General features: G+C 38.5%; 1 protein-coding gene across 1 annotated transcript in view; it reads left to right on the top strand.

Moving 5' to 3' along the window:
- LOC143649200 (vomeronasal type-2 receptor 116-like) overlaps positions 1-2,151 on the top strand; it is a 28,851-nt gene extending 26,700 nt beyond the window's left edge. The window contains 2 exon segments of the mRNA XM_077119391.1: positions 1,266-1,862; positions 1,865-2,151. Of these exon segments, the coding sequence (XP_076975506.1) occupies positions 1,266-1,862; positions 1,865-2,151 (884 nt within the window).
- Positions 2,152-23,602: the final 21,451 nt, after the last annotated feature.

The following is a 23,602-nucleotide window of genomic DNA, read 5'->3' on the forward strand; positions in this document are numbered from 1 at the left end:
CAGGCAAGAAAACACGGTCTATCCCAACTGTAACTCTTATATTGCTTGTTGGAGTGTAAATTGATGTATTCATTTGGAAAATGGTATGATGTTACCTGCAAAGACAAATATTTGCCTATTATGTGACCCAGAAATATAACATCATATTTGTGCATATGTACAAACATGCTCATAGCAGCATTATTTGCAATGACCCAAACTCATAAACAGTTCAAACATCCATCACCAGTAAAATGGATAAATAAAATATGATGTGTTAATGTAATTGAAGCCTGTCCAACAATATAGTGAATGGATTGTTCCATCTCACAGCCACAAAGATCACTATCTTTTAAAAATATAAAATATCAAGTGAGAAGATGTAGAAGAATTGGAACTCTAGTGCATTGTTGGTGAGAATTTAAAATAGTGCAACCACGGTGGAAAGGAGCATGGCAGTTCCTTAAAACATTAAATATAGAATTATCATATGACCTGGCTGTTCCACTCCTAGGCATATGCACAAACAGTGTGAAAAGAGGTTCTCAGACAGATGATTATGCACAATGTTTATAGCAGCATTATTCCCAACAGCCAACAGGTGGAAGGAACCCAAGTACACATGGACAAATGAATGGGTAAACAAAATATGGTACAGACACAAGGGGAAATGTATGCTTGCTGGGCATGGTGTGTTTGTGAAAAGAAAATATAAAAAATATATATATTAAAAAGTGAATATAAAATGAATGAACTATAGCTATATACTGTGACATGAATGAATCTCACAACCATAATATTGGGTAAAAGGACCCAAAGCAGAATCAATTTCCAGGATTAGGTATCAGGAAAGTAGTTTCTTTGGAGAAGTGCCAGAGGTGATGATTTAAAGGTTTGGAAATGGTTTCGTGAGGGCCTGGTTATGTGCTCTGCCTTGGCCTGTGTGTTGTTACACATGTGTCAATTTCTTATAATTCATTAATAAGTACATATATGACTTAGGCCTTGTATGCTATATGCCAATAAACATATTTTTAAAAAGGAACATATGAGAGCTTAACAGTGAATGATAAATGCACCTGTTATCCAACTGAAAGTCTAAAATTCTAAAAGAATGGCAGACGTGTGAGAGAACATTTGTGGAAAGAAAACTAAGCAGACTGAAAAACAGAGTTAATACAAGATGGACAGATTTGGTTAAAATTGCCCACTGATATTTACCTGGATCCTGTGAGTAAGGGAAAATTACTGAAATTGGGCTGATGACCCTTTGCATTTCTCGCCAGATACAGACCAGTGTGTGAAGTGTCCAGATCGTCAGTATGCAAACAGGGAGAGAACTCGCTGCCTCCAAAAAGCTGTGACCTTCCTGGCTTATGAAGACCCTCTGGGGATGACTCTGGTCTGCACAGCTCTTTGCTTCTCTTTGCTCATGGCTGTTGTTCTTGTGGTCTTTGTGAAGCACCGAGACACTCCCATAGTCAAGGCCAACAACAGGGCTCTCAGCTACATCCTGCTCATATCCCTGCTCCTGTGCTTCCTCTGCTCCATCCTCTTCATCAGTCGTCCTAACACAGCCACCTGCATCCTCCGACAAATCTCATTTGGAATGTCGTTCACCGTGGCCGTGTCCACTGTCTTGGCCAAAACCATCACCGTGGTTCTGGCATTCAAGGTCACTGTGCCAAGGAGAAGGATGAGGCAGTGGTTGGGGTCAGGGGCACCTAACTCAGTTATTCCCATCTGCTCCCTGATCCAGATGACTCTTTGTGGAATCTGGCTGGGAACTTCTCCCCCATTTGTTGACATAGATGCACACTCTGAGCCTGGTTATATCATCATCGAGTGCAACAAGGGCTCCATCACTGCCTTCTACTGTGTCCTGGGTACCTGGGATGCTTGGCCATGGGGAGCTTCACCGTAGCTTTCATGGCCAGGAACCTGCCTGACTCCTTCAATGAAACCAAGTTCTTGACCTTCAGCATGCTGGTGTTCTGCAGTGTTTGGGTCACTTTCCTCCCCGTCTACCACAGCACCGAGGGGAAGGTCATGGTGGCCGTGGAGATCTTCTCCATCTTGGCCTCCAGTGCTGGACTGCCGGGCTGCATCTTTGCCCCAAAATGCTATACTATGTTATTAAGACCAGAGAGGAACACTCAGCATGCACTATGATGTAAAGCATATTCCGGGGGCAGTAAGCCTCCTTAAGTTTTAACTCATATGATTCCTACGATAAATAGGGAGCCTGAGTGATAGCTACTTGCAGTCAGATACCAGGTAACAATATAATGTAATTTACCTTCTTAAATGAGCAAGCTACTCTCATTTTTCTCTATTAGTGCTGGGAGAGTTACAACCCTTAACCATTCCAATTTTCAAATTTAAATTTTAATTTGATCTTTTTTTTAATCCATCACATTAAATTCTCTGATGAATACTGATATTCTATCTTAATTGTGTGTCATAACCACCTTTAAATAGTCTTCCAATTCTTTTTCACTTCTTTTTTCCTAATTTTCTGATACAATAAAGACCCCTCTCTTTTCATCTGAACATGGTTATCCTAAAGATCCAAGAACATTTATGGAATATTACTTTTTCTCACAGATTTCCATTGTCATATTTTAAATATAATTAATTCCTACCTATAAATGACTCTGTTTCTAACCCCCTTATTATATTTCATTGATTTTTTTTCTGTTTTGAACAAATACAACATTGTTCAAATATGCTGAACTTGATGGTCTGTTTAGTTTGATGGCTGGTAGCATATTTACCTTCTTTTCCCATCATTTCAGGCCGTGAAAGAGAGAAGAACTTCATGATATCTGTTCCAACTAAGCCTGCCTGACAGAAAAGCTTTTTAGGGAAGATCATCTAAACAGGACTTTTTCTTCTCTGTAGGTTCTTTAGAGTCCACCTGAGCATAAGAAAACACCAGGAAGCTTTTTCTTGTGGGCCATTAGTTTATCTTCTCCCAGAGTCACCTGCTAGGTGAATAAGTGAATAAGTTGAAATGCAACTTATTGAATATTATGCCTTGAATACAAGAAAAAGTCATGGAAAAACATTCTTTTAATAGTTATAAAACTGTTATGAAGAGCACTTTTCAAATTTGTGACTCATTGTCTTACGTAAAAGGAAGGTTCCTCCATCAGAAATTTATTTTAGAGTTGATGTCTAAGAATGCCTGCCATATTTTTCTGAGAAAATAATGTTTTTCTTTTCTGAAAATGAGAATTATGTAACTTACTAATGCCAAGAGACTCAGCCTCAAGTTTGAGGGTCATCCACAGCAGGTTTTATGGTCAACATATTTATATTATGCTCCATTCTTCATACTGATTTTCTCTCTTTTACTAACCATGCATTTATCTTATGTGGTAAATAAATTAATAAACGTATACTTTATTGTCAGTAAAATCAAATCCTTTTTTGGAGATGCAACTTTCTGCCTTGTGGAAATACCTGAATGATGAAGATGTTTAAGATCCATTCATTTACTCAAAAGATTCATCTTCAAATAACCTCTTCAACATCTGTATCTCTGGGATTTCTTATAAATTCAGAGATCTGGGTTATAGCCCTGGACCCTCTATGGTCTTTGAAAAGTCACTTAATCTATTAAACCTCAGTATAATACCAGCTACTATGCTTAGCTAGTAAAATGCTATGTAAAATGATGACTGCAGTTTGAAGTGAGGTTCTTTGAAAAAGTCTAAGAGTGACTAAAATTTTTCCAATTTACACGTCAGTGGTGTTCTATGCCTATAAGGCAACCAAGAAGGAGGAGGAAGTAGAGACTAGAATGTATTAAGCACCATGCTGGATGTTTTCAGTTTGCCCCTCCAGATCTATTCTTCAGTCAGCAATATGCAGGGGGATAAAAAAATCAGGCCTGAAATGAGATTAGCCCATGAAAAGATGAGGGATGACCATACTTGTGAGTGCTAGGAACAGGGCATGAGGCTCACATGACCTGCCAATTGAGCAGATGGAAGACCATGAAGATGTAGGGTCTGTACTGGACACTGGTGATGGTGAAACCGAGACATAACCAATATGGATGGCACCTTTAGTGGCTCAATAAGAAATGCAGTCACAAGGGGTAGAAAAACAAGAGCTGAACAAAGGCTTTAAATGTGAATGTCTTGATAAAACCAAGAGGGAGGGTCACCAATCTCACCATCCTTTATTCTGAATATTGTTTTGTCCTTCTTGCAGGGATTCACTCACCATCTCTTGTAAATATTCACAAACTCTTCTTAAACCACAATGGACTTGGGGATACTATGTGTATGAATTAAAAATGTGGTCAAGAAACATTAATGAATTAGTACTTGATTTAAGAAAACAATGGCTACATTTAATTGTAAATGCCAGTAATAGAGGAGTACTTATTTATTCCCTAGATGTGTTCTTCTAATATGCATTGTTACAAGTGGGTGGACATTTTTTAGTTCATCATGGTTTCGAATACATACGTTTTTAATTGAAGGCAGCTCCTCATTTGATGATGGTTGTAACATATTAATTAACTCTGCAAACTGCCGTTTATTTGGTTGTAAGTAAATTTCATGTAAATAGGCTCCAAAACCTGTCCCTTGGTATTTAAGACAGTGTTGGTAATTTTTTCCTGGAAAGGCCCAGATGGTAAATATTTTCAGCTTTGTAAGCCACATGGTCTCTGTCAGCAGAATCCACTCTGCCAGGGTAGTGAAAAATCAGCCACAGATCATATGTAAATGAATGGAAATGACTGTGGCTTAATAAAACTTTATTTATGAAAACTGAAATTGAGTTTCACATAATTCTTGCATGTTGTTAAGTATATTACTTTTGGTTTTCCCCAACCATTTAAAAGTATTGAAACTATTTATAGTTCATGGGATGGAAAAAATAGAAGTCAAGGTTTGGTGCATGGGCTGTAATTTGCTCACAGTTGGAGTAAATGAATCCAGGAGGAAAAGGAAGAATCCTTATGTAAAACAGAAGTCATCCTCTAATATATAGCATCACCCTGAACTGTCTGTTACCCCATTCATAAAATGGGATAAATGAAACCACTTCATCGTTTTATAATAAAGGGTCTGGTGCTCAATGAGTAATATACCCCTCAATCTACCTATCCCTTCCCATCCCCCCTTCCTTCCCCATAAACTAACTCTGGTTCTTAGATATGTGGAAAATTCTGATTGCATCACCTGTGCGGTAAAATGGCCTATAAAAATACAACTTATGCTAAAGGCTTCGATTTATCCGATCAACTTCTTACCTTGTGGTTTTCGTCTTGGAAACTTATTTATTGAGGGAAGAAAGGCCTTCCTTCAAATACATAGGTTGTCAAATAAAACATAAAGTTTATCTGAGGGAACAGATAGATAAAACACATAGGCCATTATGTACAAAGTAGAGAGTGCAGAAGACCATGGGGAAAGACATGGGTCCATTTTGAAAAGATGTTGAGACTCACTGGAGTAGACTACAGATACTTGTAAAATAGCACTAGATGTTCCTTCAGGACTGCAAAAGACGCATAGGATGAGGGTCAAGTGAGACAAGAACAATGTAATACAATCTCCCCATCATTTCCCCTTCCTGGGCACGTGGACACAGGAGAGGACATTTCCCAGCATTGCCTGAAGATTGTCTGGAACACATGGCTGAGTTCCATCCAGAGAGCTGTTGGTAGTGTGTTCTGAACTATGCCTGAGGTCTGCCCAGTGGTCCAGCTTTCTCCCTTTCAGCAAAGGAGCCACATGGTGAAATAACAGAGCCACAGAATTTCAGCTCCCAAAGTGTATGAGTCACTACATGGAGGAGAGACTGCTGACCCATGCTGGAATTTTGAAAAAATAGCTCTCTGCTGCGTTAAATCACTTAGATGTCAGGATGTATTTGTTATAGCCACATAGTTTAGCTTATACTACCTAATCATCAAATCGTATCATAAGTTTGAAATAGAAATACAGTCTAAAGTAAATTTGAGTACACTCTAATTTCTTTCAAGTCACATTAGCTATAACAGCCTGACATTTCTATTTTAATTCTTTCATACATTCAACAAGTATTTATTAAACTCATATATTAGGTTTTAGGCATACATGGATATCTTCTGTTTCCACCAACAATTAAACATCTCAAGCACTTGCCATCTTAAAGGAAACAAAATGTTGTTAGAATAGTACCTATTTTGATCCTCAACTTAAAATAGAAAACACACATAATAAACCTACCAAGATGACTATATTTATGTGTTCTATGAAACTCCAGAAAATCCCTTTTGTAAATCGATCCACCAACTGACAAAGAAAATGATAGTAGCAGCACTTATAAAAATACTATAAAATAATGATATATATATGTATATAATATTTATACAGTATTTGCTTTTTGCCAGGCCCTATTCTAAGTGCTAAGAAGCAGATTCTATTATCCGCTTTTTAAGGTGAGAAAAATCAGGAAAGAAGTTACTAACATACTTTTGCTGGTAAACGAGAGACCTTGAATTCAAACCCAGGAAACCAGTCCCAGAGTATGTATTCTTTCAGGCTTACTGTCAGTATCACCTTACATGTGCTGCTTGCACTTTCTATAAGTTTGTACATGGCTTTATGTATCTCCAGGCTCTATGTGCCTCCCTTCTTTAGGGTACAGCCTCTTCCAGTATTTTGTGCTGTCATACTCAACAAACCTCAATGTTTTTCCCCCATCAGCCTTGCCCCCTCTCTGCCCGGGGCAAAAGCTCCTAGTACTTTTAGCCCTTATTCCAAGTTTATCTGTGCTGGGACCGATTTTTAGTAGTCAGAATCTGGTAATCAATTCCACAATTGGAGCTCGGTTGAGTTAAGCCCTTGCTAGTAATAAAGTTTGTTTTCTTTCCCCTCAGGGAAGCAGCCTGCCACACTCATGGCAGAGGGAAGCCAGAATCTGAAGCTTGGAGGGATTTACAGTCCAATGTGGGGTCTTAGCCGGTCCAGCTTGTCCAGACTCGTGTACACTGTGTGTCCGGTCACTGATGGAGCCTCAGCATTGTACTGTACTATTTCTGGCTATTTACTAGCTGCTCTGGAACTAAATTCCACACTTCCCTCAGCCACTATCTTGCCCCACCTCAAATCAGTACTATTACTATCTGTAGGGAGATTTTTGATGAATGAGTGAATCTCTTTGCTTACAATTAGCTTGTTTGAGATCATCTATTTCTCCTTGAGTCAGTGTAGCTTGTTTTTGTGTTTCTAGGAATTTCTCCATTTCATCTAAGGTGTCTAGTGTTTTTGGCATATAGTTGTTCACAGTATAGTGTTATAATTTTTTTGTTTTATTTCTTCACGGTCCATGGCAATAATCCCACTCTCCTTTCTGATTTTATTTATATCCTCTCTTTTTTCCTTATCAACCTAGTGAGGGGTCCATCCGTATTATTGATTTTCATGAAAAACCAGCTTTTGGTTTTATTCTTTCTATTGTTCTTTTGCTCTCCAATTCACTTAATTCTGCTTTAATCTTTGTTATAATTCTTCTATTTACTTTAGGGTTAGTTTGCTTTTCTTTCTCTAGTCTCTCCAGATGAGCAGTTAAGACTCAATTTTTGCTGTTTCTTCTTTTATAATATAGGCATTTAGGGTAATAAATTTCCCTGTCAGCACTGCCTTTGTCACATCCCATAAGTTCTGTGTTCTAGTTTTCTGGCTGCCAGAATGCAATATACCAGAAATGGAATGGCTTTTTAAAAGGGAAATTTAATAAATTGTTTGTTTGCTGTTCTACAGCCAAGAAAATGTCCCAATTACAACAAGTCCATAGGAATGTCCAATCTAAGGCATCCAGGAACAGATACCTTGGTTCAAGAAGGCTGATGAAGTTCAGGGTTTCTCTTTCATCTGGAAAGGCACATGCCAAACACAGTCAGGGCTTCTCTCTCAGCTAGAAGGGCACATGGCAAACACGGTGTCATCTGCTAGCTTTCTCTCCTGGCTTCTGGGTTCATGAAGCTCCCCAGGAGGCATCTTCCTTCTTCATCTCCAAAGGTCGCTGGCTCGTGGACTCTCTGCTTCTCTTGGCTGCATTGTTCTGCTCTGCTCTCTCTGAATCTCCTCATTCCCCAAAGTGTTCCATCTTTCATGGAACTCCAGAAACTTAGCAATACCCTCCCAAATGGGTGGCGACATATCTTCCCTTATCCAATTTAACAACCCCTCTTGACTGGGATACTTCTCCAGGGAGATGATCTAATTACAGATTCAAACATGTAGTATTGAACAGGGATTATTCTGCCTTTATGAAATGGGGTTTTGATTAAAACATGGCTTTTCTAGGAGCCATACATCATTTCAAACCAGTGCATTCTGATATGTCTTATTCACATTTTCATTCACTTCCAGATAGTTACCAATTTCACTAGTAAAATCTTCTTTGACCTACTGGTTATTTAAATATGAATTATTTAATCTCCAAATATTTGTGAAAGTTCTGGTTCTTAGGTAGTTATTGATATCTAGCTTTATTCCATTATAATGTAGTTTGAATAATTTCAATCTTTTTAAATTTATAGGGACCTGTTTTTTTCCCCAGCACATGATCTGTCCTGGAGAACACTGCATGAGCACTAGAGAAGATTATACATCCTGTTGTTTTGGGGTATAACAATCTATATATGTCTGTTAGATCTAATCTACCTATCAAATTGTTTAAGTTCTCAGTTTCCTTGTTGATCTTCTGTCTGGTTGTTCTCTATATGGAGGAGAGTGGTATATTGAAGTCTCCCACTATTAATGTTGAAACGTCTATTTGTCCCTTCAGTTTATCCAACCTTTGCCTCAAGTGCTTTGGAGTTCCTTGACTAGGAGCATAAACATTTATCATTGTTATTTCTTCTTGGTGAATTGTCCCTTTCATTAATATGTAGTGTTCTTCTTTGCCCTTTATGACTTTTTATATTTAAAGTCTTTTTTGTCTGATATTAGTATAGCTTCTCCTGCTTTCTTCTGGTTACCACTTGAATTGGAGTGTCTTTTTCCACCTTTCACTTTCAATCTATTTATATCCTTGGGTCTAAGATGAAGTCTTTTGCAAACAGCATATAAATAGATCATACTTCCTAATGCATTCTGCAGGTCTGTATCTTTTAATCAGTGAGTTTAGTCCATTAGTACTCAAAAGTATTACTGTAAGGCATTTCTTGAATCTACCATCTTATTCTTTGGATTTTATTTCTCAGATTCATATATTACTTTCCCTCTTTCTCCTCTTATTCTTTAAGTTACCCTTACTGGTACTCTTCAATTGTATACTGTCCTCAAGACCTCACTCTTCTGTCCTCTTTTTTCAGCCACAAAACTCCCTTTAGTATTTTTTAAAACTTTTTTATTAATTAAAAAAATTAACAAATAAAACATTAAGATATCATTCCATTCTACATATACAATCAGTAATTCTTAATATCATCATATAGTTGCATATTCATCATTTCTTAGAACATTTGCATCGATTTAGAAAAAGAAATAAAAAGACAACAGAAAAAGAAATAAAATGATAACAAAGAAAAAAAAGATTATACATACCATACCCCTTACCCCTCGCTTTCATTTACCACTAGCATTTCAAACTAAATTTATTTTAACATTTGTTCCCCCTATTATTTATTTTTATTCCATATGTTCTACTCTTCTGTTGATATAGTAGCTAAAAGGAGCATCAGACACAAGGTTTTCACATTCACAGAGTCTCATTGTGAAAGCTATATCATTGTTCAATCATCATCAAGAAACATGGCTACTGGAACACAGCTCCACATTTTCAGGCAGTTCCCTCCAGCCTCTCTGCTACATCTTGAACAACAAGGTGATATCTACTTAATGCATAAGAATAACCTCCAGGATAACCTCTCAGCTCTGTTTGGAATCTCTCAGCCATTGACACTTAGTCTCCTTTCACTCTTCCCCCTTTGGTCAAGAAGGTTCTCTCAATCCCTTGATCTTAATTCTCAGCTCATTCTAGGGTTTTTCTCAGTCCCTTGATGCTGAGTCTCAGCTTATTCCAGGATCTCTGTCCCATGTTGCCAGGAAGGTCCACACCCCAGGGAGTCATGTCCCACACAGAGAGAGGGAGGGTGGTGAGACTGCTTGTCATATTGGCTGGAGAGAGAGGCCACATCTGAGCAACAAAAGAGGCTCTCTTGGGGGTGACTCTTAAGCCTAAATTTTAAGTAGACTTGACCTATCCTTTGTGGGGTTAAGTTTCATGTGAAGAAACCCCAAGACTGGGGGCTCAGCCTATACCTTTGGTTGTCCACACTGTTTGTGAGAATATCAACAATTCAACTTGGGGAAGTTGAATTTCTCCCCGCTCTCACCATTCCCTGAAGGAGTCTTGCAAATACTTTTCCAGTCACTAATCAAATCACTCTGGGATTCATCGGAGCATCACTCTGGACTAACCAACAAAATCTTGTGTCCTACCTGAGATTCCAAGTACTTATGACATTCAATCAAACTATCTACATGAGTTATATTAGGAAATGCTCTAGTCAAAATATAAATTTTGTAAAAAATAAACATTTTTTGCTTTAGTCTCACACATAAGGTGACATCTTAAGGTATTAATTATCATCTATTTTCAGCACCCTGCAATAATGACATTCCTTTGCTCTTCTTCATGTAAAAACATTTTTAAAATTTGTACATTGTACATTTCACTATTATTATAGACTCTAGGCATTCCTAGATTATACCATCTCAATCTTTAATATCTATCTTTCTTTCTGATTTCATTTATGTCCCCAGCCCTCCTCCTTCTATCATTCTCACATGCAGCTTCATTCAGTGTTTTAACATAATTACATTACAGTTAGGTAGTATTGTGTTGTCCATTTCTGAGTTTTTGTATCCAGTCCTGTCACACAGTCTGTATCCCTTCAGCTCCAATTACCCAATATCTTACCCTATTTCTGTCTCCTGATGGTCTCTGTTACCAACGACATATTCCAAGTTTATTCACTAATGTCAGTTCATATCAGTGAGACCATACAGTATTTGTCCTTTAGTTTTTGGCTAGTCTCACTCAGCATAATGTTCTCTAGGTCCATCCATGTTGTTACATACTTCATAAGTTTATTCTGTCTTAAAGCTGCATAATATTCCATCGTATGTGTATACCACAGTTTGTTTAGCCACTCGTCTGTTGATGGACATTTTGGCTGTTTCCATCTCTTTGCAATTGTAAATAATGCTGCTATAAATATTGGTGTGCTAGTGTCCATTTGTGTCTTTGCCCTTAAGTCCTCTAAGTAGATACCTAGCAATGGTATTGCTGGGACATATGGCAATTCTATATTTAGCTTTTTGAGGAACTGCCAAACTGCCTTCCACAGTGGTTGCACCATTTGACATTCCCACCAACAGTGAATAAGTGTGCCTCTTTCTCCACATCCTCTCCAGCATTTGTCATTTTCTGTTTTGTTGATAATGGCCATTCTGGTGGGTGTGAGATGATATCTCATTGTGGTTTTGATTTGCATTCCTTTAATGGCCAGGGACGTTGAGCATCTCTTCATGTGCCTTTTGGCCATTTGTATTTCCTCTTCTGAGAAGTGTCTGTTCAAGTCTTTTTCCCATTTTGTAATTTGGATTGGCTGTCTTTTTGTTGTTGAGTTGAACAATCTCTTTATAAATTCTGGATACTAGACCTTTCTCTGATATGTCGTTTCCAAGTATTGTCTCCCATTGTGCAGGCCATCTTTTTACTTTCTTGATGAAATTCTTTGATGTACAAAAGTGTTTAATTTTGAGGAGCTCCCATTTCTTTCTTTCTTTCTTCAGTGCTCTTGCTTTGGGTGTAAGGTCCATAAAACTGCCTCCAATTATAAGATTTATAAGATATCTCCCTATATTTTCCTCTAAGTGTTTAGACCTAATGTTTATTTCTTTGATCCATTTTGAGTTAACTTTTGTATAGCATGTGAGATACGGGTCCTCTTTCATTCTTTTGCATATGGATATCCAGTTCTCTAGGCACCATTTATTGAAGAGACTGTTCTGTCCCGAATGAGTTGGCTTGATGGCCTTATCAAAGATCAAATGTCCATAGATGAGGGGGTCTATATCTGAGCACTCTATTCAATTTCATTGGTCAATATATCTATCTTTATGCCAGTACTATGCTGTTTTGATCACTGTGGCTTCATAATATGCCTTAAAGTCAGGCAGTGTGAGACCTCCATCCTCATTTTTTTTCCTCAAGATACTTTTAGCAATCGGGGCACCCTACCCTTCCAGATAAATTTGCTTATTGGTTTTTCTATTTCTGAAAAGTAAGTTGTTGGGATTTTGATTGGTATTGCATTGAATCTGCAAATCAATTTAGGTAGAATTGACATCTTAACTATATTTAGTCTTCCAATCCATGAACATGGTATGCCCTTCCATCCATTTAAGTCTTCTGTGATTACATTTAACAGTTTCTTGTAGTTTTCTTTGTATAGGTCTTTTGTCTCTTTAGTTAAATTTATTCACAAGTATTTTACTTTTTTAGTTGCAATTGTAAATGGAATTCGTTTATTGATTTTCCCCTCAGATTGCTCATTACTAGTGTATAGAAACACTACAGATTTTTGAATGTTGATCTTGTAACCTGCCACTTTGCTCTACTCATTTATTAGCTCTAGTAGTTTTGCTGTGGATTTTTCAGGGTTTCGACCTACAGTATCATATCATCTGCAACACTCATAGTTTTACTTCTTCCTTTTCAATTTTGATGCCTTGTATTTCTTTTTCTTGTCTAATTGGTCTGGCTAGAACCTCCAACACGATGTTGAATAACAGTGGTGATAGTGGACATCCTTGTCTTGTTCCTAATCTTAGGGGGAAAGCTTTCAGTTATTCCCCATTGAGGATGATATTAGCTGTGGGTTTTTCATATATTCCCTTTATCATTTTAAGGAAGTTCCCTTGTATTCCTATCCTTTGAAGCGTTTTCAACAGGAAAGGATGTTGAGTCTTGTCAAATGCTTTCTCTGCATCAATTGAGATGATCATGTGATTTTTCTGCTTTGATTTGTTGATATGGTGTATTACATTAATTGATTTTCTTATGTTGAACCATGCTTTCATACCTGGGATGAATTCTACTTGGTTATGATGTATAATTCTTTTAATGTGTTGCTGGATTCGATTTGCTAGAATTTCATTGAGGATTTTTGCATCTATATTCATTAGAGAGATTGGTCTGTAGTTTTCTTTTTTTGTAATATCTTTGCCTGTTTTGGTATGAGGGTGATGTTGGCTTTATAGAATGAATTAGGTAGCTTTCCCTCCACTTCGATTTTTTTGAAGAGTTTGAGCAGGGTTGGTACTAATTCTTTCTGACATGTTTGGTAGAATTCACATATGAAGTCGTCTGGTCCTGGACTTTTCTTTTTTTTTTTTTTTTTTTTAATTTTTTTATTAATCAAAAAAAAGAAAAGAAATTAACACAACATTTAGAAATCATTCCATTCTACACATGCACTCAGTAATTCTTAGTATCATCACATAGATGTATGATCATCATTTCTTAGTACATTTGCATCGATTTAGGAAAAGAACTAGCAAAACAGCAGAAAAAGATATAGAATGTTAATATAGAGAAGAGAATTAAAATAATAATACTAATAATATATATATTTATAAAAAGGAAAAAGAAAAAAACAAAAACAAAAGATACAAACACACAAACAAACAAACAAAAAACCATATTTCAGGTGCAGCTTCATTCAGTGTTCCAACCTAGTTACATTACACTTAGGTATTATTGTGCTGTCCATTTTTGAGTTTTTGTATCTAGTCCTGTTGCACAGTCTGTATCCCTTCAGCTCCAATTACCCATTATCTTACCCTGTTTCTAACTCCTGCTGGTCTCTGTTACCAATGATATAGTCCAAGCTGATTCTCGAATGTCGGTTCACATCAGTGGGACCATACAGTATTTGTCCTTTAGTTTTTGGCTAGACTCACTCAGCATAATGTTCTCTAGGTCCATCTATGTTATTACATGCTTCATAAGTTTAGTCTGTCTTAAAGCTGCATAATATTCCATCGTAGGTATACGCCACAGTTTGTTTAGCCACTCGTCTGTTGATGGGCATTTTGGCGGTTTCCATCTCTTTGAAGTTGTAGATAATGCTGCTATAAACACTGGTGTGCAAATGTCCGTCTGTGTCTTTGCCCTTAAGTCCTTTGAGTAGATACCTAGCAGTGGTATTGCTGGGTCGTAATCCATTCTGCCATTCTATGTCTTTTGATTGGGAAATTCAGTCCATTAACTTTTAGTGTTATTACTGTTTGGATAATATTTTCCTCTACCATTTTGGCTTTTGTATTATATATATCATATCTGATTTTCCTTCTTTCTACACTTTACTCCATACCTCTCTCTTCTGTCTTTTCGTATCTGACTCTAGTGCTCCCTTTAGTATTTCTTGCAGAGCTGGTCTCTTGGTCACAAATTCTCTCAGTGACTTTTTGTCTATAAATGTTTTAATTTCTCCTTCATTTTTGAAGGACAATTTTGCTGGATATAGGAGTCTTGGTTGGCAGTTTTTCTCTTTTAGTGATTTAAATATGTCATCCCACTGTCTTCTAGCTTCCATGGTTTCTGCTGAGAAATCTACACATAGTCTTATTGGGTTTCCCTTGTATGTGACAGATTGTTTTTCTCTTGCTGCTTTCAAGATCCTCTCTTTCTCTTTGACCTCTGACATTCTAACTAGTAAATGTCTTGGAGAACGCCTATTTGGGTCTCTTCTCTTTGGGGTGCGCTGCACTTCTTGGATCTGTATATTTAGGTCTTTCATAAGAGTTGGGAAATTTTCAGTGATAATTTCTTCCATTAGTTTTTCTCCTCCTTTTCCCTTCTCTTCTCCTTCTGGGACACCCACAACACGTATATTTGTGCGCTTCATATTGTCATTCAGTTCCCTGATTCCCTGCTCAAGTTTTTACATTCTTTTCCCTATAGTTTCTGTTTCTTTTTGGAATTCAGTTGTTCCATCCTCCAGTTCACTAATTGTAGCTTCTGTCTCTTTAGATCTACCATTGTAGGTATCCATTGTTTTTTCCATTTTTTCTTCTTTGTCCTTCACTCCCACAAGTTCTGTGATTTGTTTTTTCAGATTTTCTATTTCTTCTTTTTGTTCAGCCCATATCTTCTTCATGTCCTCCCTCAATTTATTGATTTGGTTTTTGAAGAGTTTTTCCATTTCTGTTCGTATATTCAGCATTAGTTGTCTCAGCTCCTGTATCTCATTTGAACTATTGGTTTGTTCCTTTGATTGGGCCATATCTTCAATTTTCCGAGCGTCATCCATTATTTTCTGCTGGTGTCTGGGCATTTGATCAGATCTCCCTGGGTGTGGGACCCAGCTGGTTGAAAGGTTTTTCTGTGGAATCTCTGGGCTCTGTTTTTCTTTTCCTGCCCAGTAGGTGGCGCTCGTGGCGGTCGTTTGTCTGCGGGGCAGTCGGCCCGGGAAACCGCGCGTGGAGGCGGGGGTCGCTGGCCGTGGCTTGGGGGAGTGCCGGTCCAAATTGCCCAGCTGGCCCGAGACGCCAAGCGTGACGGGAGGGCCCCGCTATCCAATGTTCCCAGTCAGACCGGGGAGCCACGTGCGTGGAGGGGACCCTAACGCCAGCCACCCCAGCCGGGAAAACGTGCACCCCTCGGGTATCTCACAGCAGTGGATTCTCCCTACCCGTTCAGCCGTTCCAGAATGGGGTACGCTGTCTTTTTTGGTCTCTGTCGTGTCTCCGGGAGCTGTTTTGTATTGTTTCTGTTTCTTTAGTTGCTTTTCTGGAGGAGGAACTAAGACCCGCGCGTCTTACTAAGCCGCCATCTTCTCCGGAAGTCGGGAAATATTTTTTTAATGAAACAGAGAAAGCAAGAACCTCATCAGTTCCACAAGCTGCTCTCCAAGGTGTGTGAAGCATTTGCAGCGAGATGGCTTCTGACACGCTGTGAGGTGGAGGCGTTCTGGTGTGAATATTTGACTCGAGATTTTGTTCCAATCAGGGTCAAAGTCTGACCACACCCAAGATGGAGGGAGACCCAAGACTCCCTGGACTTTTCTTTTTGGGAAGCTTTTGAATGACTGATTCAATTTCTTTGCTTGTGATTGGTTTGTTGAGTTCATCTATTTCTTCTTGAGTCAAAGTTGGTTGTTCATGCCTTTCTAGGAAGTTGTCCATTTCATCCACATTGTTGTATTTATTAGCATAAAGTTGTTCATAGTATCCTGTCATTACCTCCTTTATTTCTATGAGGTCAGTGGTTATGTCTCCTCTTCAATTTCTGATGTTATTTATTTGTATCATCTATCTTCTTATTTTGTCAATCTTGCTAAGGGCCCATCAACCTTACTGATTTTCTCATAGAACCAACTTCTAGTTTTATTGATTTTCTCAGTTGTTTTCATGTTCTCAATTTCATTTATTTCTGCTCTAATCTTTGTTATTTCTTTCCTTTTGCTTGCTTTGGAGTTAGTCTGCTGTTCTTTCTCCAGTTCTTCCAAGTGAACAGTTAATTCCTGTATTTTTACCCTTTCTTCTTTTTTGATATAGGCATTTAGGGCAATAGATTTCCCTCTTAGCACTGCCTTTGCTGCGTCCCATAAGTTTTGGTATGTTGTGTTTTCATTTTCATTCGCCTCGAGATATTTCCTGATTTCTCTTGTAATTTCTTCCTTGACCCACTGGTTGTTTAAGAGTGTGTTGTTGTGCCTCCACGTATTTGTGAATTTTCTGGTGCTCTGCTTATTATTGATTTCCAACTTCATTCCTTTATGATCTGAGAAAGTGTTGTGCATGATTTTAATCTTTTTAAATTTGTTGAGACTTGCTTTGTGACCCAGCATATGGTCTATCTTTAAGAATGATCCATGAGAACTTGAGAAAAAGATGTAGCCTGTTGTTGTGGGGTGTAATGTTCTATAAATGTCTGTTAAGTCTAGCTCATTTATTGTAATATTCAACTTCTCTGTTTCTTTTTTGATCCTCTCTCTAGATGTTCTGTACATTGATGAGAGTGGGGAATTAAAGCCTCCAACTATTGTGGTAGATGTGTCTATTTCCCTTTTCAGTGTTTGCCTCACGTATTTTGGGGCATTCTGATTCGGTGCATAAATATTTGTGATTGGTATCTCTTCTTGTTGAAACATTCCTTTTATTAGTACATAGTATCCTTCTTTGTCTCTTTTAACAGTTTTACATTTGAAGTCTAATTTGTTGGATATTAGTATAGCTACTCCTCCTCTTTTCTGGTTGTTATTTGCATGAAATATCTTTTCCCAACCTTTCACTTTCAACCTGTGTTTATCTTTGGGTCTAAGATGTGTTTCCTGTAGACAGCATATAAAAGGATCCTGTTTTTTAATCCATTCTGCCATTCTATGTCTTTTGATTGGGGAGTTCAATCCATTAACATTTAGTGTTATTACTGTTTGGGTAGTACTTTCCTCTACCATTTTGCCTTTTTTATTTTATATGTCATATCTAATTTTCCTTCTTTCTACAGTCTTCTCCACACCTCTCTCTTCTATCTTTTTGTGTCTGTCTCTAGTGCTCCCTTTAGTATTTCTTGCAGTGCTGGTCTCTTGTTCACAAATTCTCTCAGTAACTTTCTGTCTGAAAATGTTTTAATGTCTCCCTCATTTTTGAAGGACAATTTGGTTGGGTATAGAATTCTTGGTTGGCATTTTTTCTCTTTTAGTATTTCAATATATCATCCCATTGTCTTCTCACCTCCATGGTTTCTGCTGAGAAATCTACACATAGTCTTATTGGGCTTCCCTTGTATGTGATGGTTTGTTTTTCTCTTGCTGCTTTCAAGATCCTCTCTTTCTCTTTGACCTCTGGCATTCTGACTAGTAAGTGTCTTGGAGAATGTCTATTTGGATCTATTCTCTTTGGGGTGCACTGCACTTCTTGGATCTGTAATTTTAGGTCTTTCATAAGAGTTGTGAAATTTTCAGTGATAATTTCTTCCATTAGTTTTTCTCCTCCTTTTCCCTTCTCTTCTCCTTCTGGGACACCCACAACACGTATATTTGTGCGGTTCATATTGTCCTTGAGTTCCCTGATACCCTGTTCACATTTTTCCATTCTTTTCCCTATAGTTTCTGTTTCTTTTTGGATTTCAGATGTTCCATCCTCCAGTTCACTAATCTTAACCTTTGTCTCTTGAAATCTACCATTGTAGGTTTCCATTGTTTTTTTCATCTCTTCTACTGTATCTTTCATTCCCATAAGTTCTGTAATTTGTTTTTTCAGACTTTCCATTTCTTCTTTTTGTTCATTCCTTGCCTTCTTCATGTCCTCCCTCAATTCATTGATTTGGTTTTTGATGAGGTTTTCCATTTCTGTTCGTATATTCTGAATTAATTGCTTCAGCTCCTGTATCTCATTTGAACTATTGGTTTGTTCCTTTGACTGGGCCATATCTTCAATTTTCCTGGTGTGATTTGTAATTTTTTGCTGGCATCTAGACAGTTAATTACCTTAATTAGTTTATTCTGGAGATTGCTTTCACTTATCTTACCTAGGGTTTTTTTGTGACATGAGTTTTTTGTCTGTTCCTTGAGTTGAAGAATTCAGGTTTTTCTGTGCCTCTAGCTTAAGTTTTGTTTAACAGGGGGTAATTTTTCAGTTCTTGTTTTCTTGTTGCTTTTCCTGCTTATATGGTGCCTTTTCCCTCCCCACCCTTAGGAGGGTCTACATAGGTATTACAGACTCCAGCCGGGTTTTCCTGGACTAAACTGTCCTCCTATCAAGGGGAAGGAGTCACCTTCATCAGTTTTCCCTAGGGTGAGACCCAGCAGGTTGAAAGACTTTCCTGTGAAGTCTCTGGGCTCTGTTTTTCTTATCCTGCCCAGTATGTGGTGCTTGTATGCCTGTGGGTTCCACCAGCAAAAGATGTTGTGGCTCTTTTAATTTTGGAAGGCTCTCCCTGCTGGGGGCGTGGTGGAGACAGAGGAGAGGTTGTAGGCTGGTTTTAATGGCTTCCATTTGCCAAGCCCTGGGGTCTGAATTCCTTGAGAGAGGGATTCCACCTAAGTTGGTCTTCACCTCTCCCGTGGGGAACAAGTGGGAGACATCCCTGAAAGCAGTCTGTTTCTGCCTATGTCTGGGGCAGTTGCAACCCGAGTAGTCCCACCGCTGAATCCAGAGGCAGCCAAGCCTCTGTAGGAACAGCCACAAAAACTTTCCTTTCATCCCCTTTCCTCTTTTTCGGTTAGCCCAATAAGCGACCTCCACCTTGACCAGTTTCGCCTGAACTGGGGGCCTATTTTTAGTAGTCAGAATTTGTTTATTAATGGCACAATTGGTGTTTGGTTGGACTCAGTCCCTGCTACTGTTAGAGTGTCTTTTGTTTCCCTCTGGGAAGCCTCTTGTGGGGGGGGGGTGCTGGGCGCTGGCCACCATGGCTTGGGGAACTCATGGTTCTGGAGACTCGCTGCCGGTCCAGCTGGTCCAGACTGAGGTATGCTGTGTGTCCAGTCACTATCGTGACTCTGGGAGCTGTTCTATACTGTTTCTGGTTATTTAGTAGTTGTTCTGGAGGACGAACTAAAATGCCCACATTGCTAAGCCGCCATCTTGGCCCCTCCTCTCTCCTTTTAGTATTTTTCATAGGGTTGATCTCTTGTTGTCAAATGTTCTCAGCCTTTATCTGTCCATGAAAATTTTAATCTTTCCCTCAGTTCTGAAGGACAATGTGCTAGGTACAGAATTCTTGGAATTCTTTCTCTTTAAGGTTCTTGTATATGTCCTACTCCTGCCTTTTTGCCACCATGGTGTCTCTTGAGTAGTCAAAACTCAGTTTTATGTGGTTTTCCTTGAATGTAGTACATAGCTTTTCTCTTGCCACTTTCAGGATTTTCTGCTTCTCATCAACATTTGCCAGAGTGATTAGTATGTGTCATGGAGTAAGCCTATTAGGGTTTATTCTTTTGGGGGTTTGTTGGATTTCTTTGGTTTGTATATTTATGTCTTTTTTATGGGTTGAGAAGTTTCCCCCCATTATCTTCCCAGCTAATCTTTAGCCCTTTACTCTTCCATTCCTCTTTTGGGAAACCTGTGATTCTTATGTTGTGTGCTTCTTGTTGTCAATTATTTCCCTGAAATCCAATTCAAATTTCTCATATGTTTTTTTCCACTTGCTCTTTTGTGCATTCAAAATCAATTTTCCTGTCCTCAAGCTCACTTGTTCTTTCTTTTCCTTCTTCAAATCTGCTGTTGTGTGTCTTAGTATATTTTTGACTTGGTCTACAGAATCTTTCATCTCTCTGATATCTGCCATTTTTCTATTTATTCTTTCAAATTCTTCTTTATGCTCTTCTAGTGTTTTCTTGATCTTTTTTATGTCATTATCCAACCCAGTGAGTTTATCTAGTAGGCTTGTATGAACATCTTGGATTAGTTGTTTCACAGCCAGTGTCTACTCTGGTGTTTTAATTTGGTCATTAGGCTGGGCTATATCTGTTTGCATCTTCAAATGCTTTGCAACTTTGTTTTGAATTTGAGACATTTCATTACTTTTAAAAGGTGAATTTGGAAGTTGATTTCCCTAGTTCCTCTAAGGTTTTGTATTTGTGGATCAAGCATGGAGCAAGGCTTGGTGTATGGGGCGCAGCGCACCTTTCTCAAGAACGCTCATTGTGATGCTTTGCAATCTCGTTTAGCACCAGCATTTTAAGGTCTCAATGCACAGCCTCCCTGCCTTTAATCCATTTGTACACATTTGTCATTAGATTTTTAGTTCTCTAAAATGTTATTATCTAACTTTGATCTACACGCTTGTAAATGGCATCATTTTTCCAATAACAAATTTATTTGTATATACACATTTAAGATTTCATCTAATCAGTAATTTACAAACCAATTTTCAGATTTCTTCACTAAGGAGATCTACTAACAACTAATAACAACATCAGTCAAAACCATATTTTATAAGGACTTCAAATTTGTGAGCATGAAGTTCTAAAGAAAATACATTCTGAATAAAAGTGAGCCTTTTCAGTGAAGCATGAAACAGAGACTCTGGGCATATTTGTTGAATTTGAGCACGGGATGACTGCAGCTTTGTCTGATATTGATCGAGTGACTTTTCTGATGCAGGAGACACCAGGATGTTCTTCTGATTGCATGGAAAACATACCCTGTTGTGGCTTCCAGTGGAACAAATACAGAGGAAGTTCTGCACAAACCAGTTCCTCCTTGTGGCTATTTTGCACATGGCACTATGGAGATATGGTTTGGGGATTATGTTGGAAATCAGAAGTACATCTCCAGAGCCTTGTGTTTTAGAGCCAGCTGTCCTCGTAGCTGCTAAGACTGTGTGGTGGCAGCATCTAAGACTCTCCCAATGTCCCCTGCTACCTTATGGCTATGTACTTTCTTAAATGTCACACTTTGGGAGGGGGCAGGACTTAATGGCTCACCTGCAATGATTATCAAGTGGTCAAAGACTTTGGATGTTAGTTCTGAGGCTAGGGTTCTAAAAGACTAAAAGCACCTGAATTTCATCTTCCTGGTTCTCCACTGCTTTTTTTGCTTATTTGCTCTGATGAAAGCCAGCTGCCATATCGTGAGATTCCCCACAGAGAGACCAATGTGGCAAAGAACCCAGGAAATTCTCTGCTCAATAGCTTGTAAGGAAGTGAATCATGATAACAGTCTTATGGGTGAGAATGTAAGAATATCCTCCACTCTTCTGGCTTCCATGTAACTGGAACCCTGGCTTTCATCTTGGGTCCAGCCTTGTGAAGCACTGCAATATTTAAGAAAAGTAAAAAGTTATAAAATAAATATGCAAAACTCAAATGTTTTCTAATATGTAAATATATATCAATGAGAAAGAAAAATTAGGATATAACTGTCGTTGGAATTACTATAACGATAAATCTGAATGAACAAAACCCAACCCACATCAAGGTATATAAAAAGTAAAATAAATAGTCAATTACTTAGAGGCAAAATGTTGATAAGGAAAATAGAGTGTCATGTTGTTGGTATGGTAGTCCTTATTCTTCCTAAATTACTTGAGGAGTTCACTACATTTTCAGACATTAAGTTATATATTGATTTATAAAATGAGTATGTTAATTTTATGTTATAGTCTGCTATTTGGAAGTAATATCTGGAATAAATGTCAGTTTCCTTCTGGGAGAAGGGCAGAGTCACTTTCATTAGGGACAATGAGATTTCTCCTACTTTCAGCCCATTAACATTAATAAGTCCTCAGAGATTTAAATAACATTTATTTAGCTAATTATCCATGCTGTGAATTGAGCTCTTAAGCCATCCCACACAAAAGAATACACTTGAGATTGCTGGTTCTGGGGAAACAGTCTCCGTGGGAATTCTCTCTCTGAGAATTCTCCTCAGCCTTAGGTGGCCCATGCTTGAGTTTGTCTTCCTGCCAGTCCCAAAGTTGCTGCCTCAGCATTTTCTCTTGTCCAGCAGAATAATGGCATTGCATACACATCTGTCATTCATGCTCCAGCTGGAACCAGCAGTAGCAAAGTGAATGTCATGGGAGATATTAGATTTAGGGATGGCTGTTGGGATTCCTGTTTTCTCATCATTAGTACAAGTGTAACGATTGAGATAGTCATATTAGAAGGCTCTCGTGTGTAACATCATCACAGCACTGAGAGCTATGGAGGTTGTTTCAGTGGGGATTTCATAAATCCCATCCAGAAACTTGCCTACCTCTATCTCTGAGCCCAGGTTCCATAAGCATTGTCACCACCAAAGGAGGAAACGAGTCTCTCTAAACTGGCACATGTGCACTTCAAATGACAGGATTAACAAGTTTGCATCACTGCGTCCTGGTCTGTTTGTACTGTATTGTCTCAACCCAACTGGGGAAAAGATGGTGTCAACCATTGTTTCAATACTCCCTGAAAAGAAATAAAGATGCAGTACTTATTCAGGGCTGCAGAAGAAATTTAGCTGAAGGGCTGCATAGACCAGGCAAACCAGGAAAGCTCAGCATTTGGGAACCCTCAGAGAAGCTTTATCTCTCTTCTTGATTTCCTCTCCAGGGCACCTTAGAGCCTCTCTGTGCCCCCTTTGTGGGTCTCTGCATCTTTTCGGTTGGGAAGGACTGAATTGGGAAATTCCTCCTCAGGGTGGTCCTCCTCTCAGAATTTGACCTCCAGATAAAAGCAACATGGGACAATGAAAGGAGTCTAAAACACTGCACAAGTGAACAGACTGTGACAAATGCCCACCAGCTTCAGATACTTGGGAGAAGAAACCTTCGTTCCTGTGAAGTAGAGGGACAGCCAAACTACTGTGAATAAGGAAACTCCAATACAATTAACAATCACAAGCCCAGGACACAACAGAGGCCCAGAACGATAGAGAAGACACTTCACAGTGCAACCACCTAAGGGAGACCTTCCTGAAGGGAGGGCTGAAGTTAAAAAAAATGTGTCTTTTCGCCAGCTAGTAATAAATCCAGGAGTTAGGTTTCCCAGCTAGTATCCCAGAGATAACATTTAAAATATTAAAATATACAATATACAAGAAAAGATTGCAAGACAATGAAGCAGGAAATAATGGCCCATCCAAAGGAAGAAGAAAAACAC

Source organism: Tamandua tetradactyla, chromosome 11 (genome assembly GCF_023851605.1).
Source record: "Tamandua tetradactyla isolate mTamTet1 chromosome 11, mTamTet1.pri, whole genome shotgun sequence".
Lineage (NCBI taxonomy): Eukaryota > Metazoa > Chordata > Mammalia > Pilosa > Myrmecophagidae > Tamandua > Tamandua tetradactyla.